At 37.4% G+C, this 6,490-nt stretch overlaps 1 protein-coding gene across 1 annotated transcript; it reads right to left on the bottom strand.

The window, feature by feature from the left end:
- Nucleotides 1-1,119: 1,119 nt before the first annotated feature.
- LOC141067785 (gamma-crystallin 2) lies at nucleotides 1,120-3,078 on the bottom strand. Its single transcript, XM_073558245.1, has 3 exons — nucleotides 2,106-3,078; nucleotides 1,687-1,929; nucleotides 1,120-1,396 (listed from the first exon to the last, which is right to left on the bottom strand). Exons 1-3 carry the CDS (start codon nucleotides 2,112-2,114, stop codon nucleotides 1,121-1,123), a joined length of 528 nt encoding a protein of 175 aa, XP_073414346.1. The 5' UTR covers nucleotides 2,115-3,078; the 3' UTR covers nucleotide 1,120.
- Between the last annotated feature and the right edge of the window lie 3,412 nt (nucleotides 3,079-6,490).

Genomic DNA, 6,490 nt, shown 5'->3' on the forward strand with positions numbered 1-6,490 from the left:
GGGCGGCGGCAGGTCTCAAATAGACATGATGACTCTGTGCGGACAGCCCATCACTGTAATGCCACAACCAACATGGCTGCGGCAGTACAGTATGCAGCAGGCAATCCCTGCATGCTGATTGGTGCTCTAAAGAGAGCCAAACATGCAGAGCAGGGACCTGAATTCCTGAGGAGCAAACCCTGAAAGGCTCGGTGATCATCGAGTACATCAATGCTCGGGCAAGTACCTAGCATGACCGAGTATGCTCGCTCATCACAAGCGGCGAATATTGTTTTTGCAATATTTGTCGAACACAGCCAAATGTCATTGGAGTCAGTGGGAGTAGAAATGAACAAATATGTTTGGAACTAATCATCAAACATAAATTCAGCACAAATAGGGTACAAATATGGCAAGAATATAGCAAATTCAGATTTGGCAGCCAATTCCGAACATATTCGCTCAACTCTCCTGTAGGTCATCCTGATGACTCAATAGTTGACAGTTGACTATTTTTTACCAATGGGTTCCCAAATTCAACTTTGACCATAGAAAATATCTATATGGAGATTTTATGTTACCTCATTGTCTGCTTAGGTATTCCCTGATGAAGTAGTCAAATCAGAAATACACATGAGCACCATAATTATTCTACAAAACAAGCACTTTCGCCTTTTAGGTTACTTCAATTTCTTCTTAGATGTAATATCTTGCTAGCAGTGCACTTATTTCTATGGTTTTAATTGTCCTTTAGTTTGTTGCTCTGTACGATTCAATTCTATTTATTATATACTTTTGTGATTTCTATCTTATGTGTATATATATTGGATCTTTAATATCTTTTTACTTGGAAACTGTATGTGAATAATTTAATTGGCTATGGATATACTTTATCTGAGTATTGTGAGATTTCTGGATGCTGTGCGGCAATTAACCAGCATAAGAATTTAACATTTCTGATGTTTTCCTCCCACTGCTACCAGATCTTGGAGCCAAAATGTAGATCCCAAAAATATGCTTATATATAATATCTGTCATCCCGCAGTATAAATAAAAGAAAAACATTCTTATTCATTTCATAAAGTTTCCTTTTTATTAGATTTGAAGAGGAAATATAATTTATTTTTCAGTGTCAGGCATTTTAGCAGATGTCCAGCACTCTTCTAAAGGAACTCACTTTTGCATTGAGGGATCCCCAATCACTGAAACGTCTGTATTCTCCAGGTTTCAGAAAATATTGTTTTCCCCGATAGTTGGGCTGCTCATAAAAGATCCACTGACCATCAAGCACATTACAAGAGTTGATATCATGGTTCTTAAAGATCTCAAAGACAGAAGGACAATCATCTAAAACTTCAAGCATTTGCCCTCTAAACTCCTCTTTCTCATAAATCTTCAGTTTGTGAGGTCCTCTTTGCTGCAACAGAAGATAATGAATATTCAGTTAACAGATTCATTTTAAATGTATGTTCTGTTTTACAGATATTTAAAAGATAGATCGATAGATAGTCGCTTGTATTCTCAATGGTTTATTTTTATTTGTCTTTAATTATATTTGAACTATGAAATCAAATATAGAAGATGTAATGAAGAAATATAAATTGTTTGGATCAAAAGACCACATGGTCCATCTAGTCTGCCCTTAATAAAGTTACAAGATTGTATAGCCTAAATACAAAACGTGTACCACATCATATAAGGCTCTACCTGTGGAATAACTCGGCAAGACCTGATAGAGTCACTGAATCCCATCCATTGCTGATAGTCAGGATATTCTCCCTTCTTAAGGAAATACTGATGACCCAAATAGTTAGGCCGCTCATACAGCATCCAGCAGCCACTATCTACTCGGATAGAATTACAGCGACTGAAGTAGGAATGGAGGTCAGCACAGTCCCCGCTACACTCATAGCAGCGGCCCTGGAAGTTCCTGTCCTCAAAGAAGATGATCTAAATTAAACAAAAAAAACTTTGAGCATATAAAAATTAATTAAATGTTGATTAAATATGGCGATTTTCTATTTTCTTAGAGTTGAACTATCAGTATATCATTTAGAGGAAAAAATAGTGGCTCAATCTAATTATTGAACTGATATAAAGTAAAGCAATGTCAGCCTATCTTTTACCTTTCCCATTATAGCCGGAGTGTGGATGCACTTCCCAGTACCTAGTGCCCTGCTTTGCAGCTCTTATATACATCACTATCCATGCTTGTTCTGCAGAATTTTAACAAAGGGAAACATTTTCTGTGCAGTCAGGGAAATTTAGTTTCAACTCTGTAACTTGACTCTCGTTGGGACAATTGCTATAAATAAATTATTTAAAATACTAGTTGAACAAATGATTTCATGTTTATGCATTTTTATTCCAGCTTTTAAAACCTATGCACAATATGAACTCTAATGTATTTTTAGTTGATGTAGTTTGATTGAAATACTACAACATATAATAGTTACATTTAAAATATCTGATATATAAATTCATATATTTACATGCAATACTAATATTTACATACATGAAAAATATATCATTAACTGACCAATTAGACTTTAGAATTCCTAGGCTCTTATCACAGTTCTTATTGATTTAGCCAGGAATGCTATGATTGTTACTTTTTCAGGTAAATTTTATTGAATTCTTACAGATCACATTGACTTGCTTCCTCTAAGTTTATGTCAGACAACTAGAATAGTGATGCAGACTATGAGATTGTTGCCGTTCACAATACTTTCCATTTATCATTTTTATTTCTCCTATCTGATTATTGCTAAAATTCACTGGTCTCTGCATTTCCAGCACGTCAGGTAATCTTCTTACAAAACACACTGACCGTGTAAGGCTCATTACTTCTGGAGAGGGAGTGCACGGTCACTGTGCATATTGCACAGTTGTAAGAATCTATTGCACATATGTAGGAATTGACAACTGACAGATACTCAGAGAAGGGACTAGCATAGTTCTTAAAATGAAGGTCACTGGTAATGCTTCATTTCAAGGAGAGGGCAAAGGCTGTGGCAATGACTGCATTCTCTGCTCCCTGATGATGACTCGAGTGACTATCCCAGAATGCAATGGGATTAAATATATAAAGCAGTTAGATAGTGTAGTAAGGAAATGGTAGGGACATTTATATAAAGTATATTAGAAAAGAGATTACGGTAAAATATAACATTATATAGATTGGAATTTAGGAAAAAAATACATTTTAGTTTTTGATCACTCCTTTAAACTTTTGGTGATTTTTTTCTATGTGAACAGCTCTGTCTCAATTCATCTGATGATGAGATATAGACCTTAAAATGCTTCGTAGTGTTGAGACAAATACAGCTGGTTGCATGATTGAATTTTCCTTAAAGGGAACCTGCAATGTCTAAAAACATAATTTACCTGCAGATGTAGGTTTAATCTGCAGGTAACTTGTTATAAAACCCTGTAAGAGAAAATTAACTTGTGTCCTCCGTGTAGCTGCTTATTCCCAGTCATAGGGGCGGTGCAGGTAAGTGGTTACAGTAACCGTTCTCTATACAGTGAGTGCAGTAATCACTGCCTGACACTCGCTGTATAGGGAGCGATGACTGCAGCCGCTTACTTCCAGTCATAGGGGTGGTGCATGGAGTGGTTACAGTAACCGTTCTCTATACAGTGAGTGCAGTAATCACTGCCTGACACTCGTATAGGGAGCGGTGACTGCAGCCGCTTACTTCCAGTCATAGGGGTGGTGCATGGAGTGGTTACAGTAACCGTTCTCTATACAGTGAGTGCAGTAATCACTGCCTGACACTCGTTGTATAGGGAGCGGTGACTGTAGCCGCTTACTTTCAGTCATAGGGGTGGTGCATGGAGTGGTTACAGTAACCATTCCCTATACAGTGAGTGCAGTAATCACTGCACTGTATGACTTCCAGTCATAGGGGTGGTGCATGGAGTGGTTACAGTCACCGTTCTCTATACAGTGAGTGCAGTAATCACTGCCTGACACTCACTGTATAGTGAGCGGTGCCTGTAGATGCTTACTTCCAGTCATAGGGGTGGTGCATGGAGTGGTTACAGTACCTGTTCTCTATACAGTGAGTGCAGTAATCACTGCCTGACGCTCGATGTATAGGGAGTGGTGACTGTAGCCACTTACTAAATATGAAATATGTGAAATACGAATAGCAAAATGGCTTTAGTAATACATTTCATAATGGCTTTTGGAAGGCATATCAAATATGAAATAGGTGAAATATGAATAGCATAATGGCTTTTGTAATCTAGAAAAACATTTGAGATACTTAGCACAAAATTTGGCCAAAAGATGTGAGCCCATTCACCAACGACAAGGTGATCTCAAAGCTGCCTTTTGGTATGCACCTATTCAGACTAGTTCTAGATGTGCCATCAGTTTTTTCTATTATTTGTATACTAGCTTTATGACTGAGCACTCCACCCTTCATCAAGTGGTGATTTTAATCGCATTCAATCACATGTTTGGTTCCTATCGTCCTATAAATACAGGCTTTATCATGTTACTAAAATATCTACAAATATCTACAAATATCTAAAGGGCTGTCACATTGTAGAAGGATCAACTTTATTCTCATTTGCACAAGGAAAGACTAGAAGCAATGGGATGAAACTGAATGGGAAGAGACACAGATTAGATATTAGAAAAAACTTTTTGACAGTTAGAGTGATCAATGAGTGGAACAGGCTGCCACGAGAAGTGGTGAGTTCTCCTTCAATGGAAGTCTTCAAACAGAGGCTGGACAGACATCTGACTGGGATGATTTAGCGAATCCTGCTTTGAGCAGGGGGTTGGACCAGATGGCCCAGGAGGTCCCTTCCAACTCTACGATTCTATGATTCTATGATTCTACTAGCCAGAGGTCAGTTCACACCAGGCAGTCAGTATAGGGACCCATTCAATTTGAGATCACCTTGTCGTTGGTGAATGGGCTCACATCTTTTGGCCAAATTTTGTGCTAAGTATATCAAATGTTTTTCTAGATTACAAAAGCCATTATGCTATTCATATTTCACTTATTTCATATTTGATATGCCTTATTAAAGCCATTATGAAATGTATTACTAAAGCCATTTTGCTATTTGTATTTCACATATTTCATATTTGGTGTGCTACCATTTTCTAATTTAATATGTAAGCTGCCTTTTGGTATGCACCTATTCAGACTAGTTCTAGATGTGCCGTCAGTTTTTTCTATTATTTGTATACTAGCTTTCTGACTGAGCACTCCGCCCTTCATCAAGTGGTGATTTTAATCGCATTCAATCACATGTTTGGTTCCTATCGTCCTATAAATACAGGCTTTATCATGTTACTAGCCAGAGGTCAGTTCACACCAGGCAGTCAGTATAGGGACCCATTCAATTTGAGATCACCTTGTCGTTGGTGAATGGGCTCACATCTTTTGGCCAAATTTTGTGCTAAGTATCTCAAATGTTTTTCTAGATTACAAAAGCCATTATGTTATTCATATTTCACTTATTTCATATTTGATATGCCTTACAAAAGCCATTATGAAATGTATTACTAAAGCCATTTTGCTATTCGTATTTCACATATTTCATATTTGGTGTGCTACCATTTTCTAATTTAATATGTAAGCTGCCTTTTGGTATGCACCTATTCAGACTAGTTCTAGATGTGCCGTCAGTTTTTTCTATTATTTGTAGCCACTTACTTCCAGTCATAGGGGTGGTGCAGGGAGTGGTTACAGTCACCGTTTTCTATAAAGTGAGAGGAGTAATCACTGCCTGACACTCGCTGTATAGGGAGCGATGACTGTAGCGACTCTTTGCATTGCATTGATGACTGAAAAGAAACAGCTACAGAAAGGATATTAGTTAATTTTCTCCCTTTAGGCACTGCATCAGGATGATAGTCAGGTAGGATTGTAATGTTATTCACCTACAATTTAACACTATATCTGCAGGTAAGTAGCATGTTTGGATGTAGCAGACTCCCCTTAAAGTTCTCAAGAGGGTAGCATTTGTCTTGTACCCTCTACAACAAGTATGTTTGTACGATATATTGTGTCCTACAACATTTATCATTTACAAATAGGGAATAATTCCCATGCATTATTAATTTTTAGCTAGCAGTAGACTATTCACATTGCATAAAAGTTTCTGCAGTGCAGTCAAAAATAGTCTGCAATTTGGAGACTGAAGTCTCCAGAGCAAAAAAAAAAGATTTCTGACTATCCAAATCGCAGAGATGCCAAAATGAAAAGTTAGTATTTTATTGCCTTAAAGGTTTATTGAATATTTTTACACTAAGAACTCAAGTACACTAGATGTGCCTGTGCTCACCTTTTCCCTAGATATTTGATTACTTTGCTAAAATCTAAGCACTATTGTATATACTGGTTCTCTAGGGCCTGGATTCAGTCATTGCCTCCATAAATTGCAGTAGGCCACTGCTAACAGCAGAACCCTTTTGGTAATAGGAGAGAAAAATCTGGCAGTGTAATCTCTCTTGATAAAACGTGTTCATTATCATTATACT

This window comes from Dendrobates tinctorius, unplaced genomic scaffold (genome assembly GCF_039654945.1).
Source record: "Dendrobates tinctorius isolate UK_male_01 unplaced genomic scaffold, ASM3965494v1 ptg000254l, whole genome shotgun sequence".
NCBI classification, from domain to species: Eukaryota; Metazoa; Chordata; class Amphibia; order Anura; family Dendrobatidae; genus Dendrobates; species Dendrobates tinctorius.

Bases quoted from the DNA above. Each gene is read 5' to 3' on its own strand.
- LOC141067785 (XM_073558245.1), bottom strand. The intron at 1,397-1,686 runs GTAGAGCCTTAT...CTTCTGTTGCAG, and splicing joins CTTGCCGAGTTATTCCACAG to CAAAGAGGACCTCACAAACT.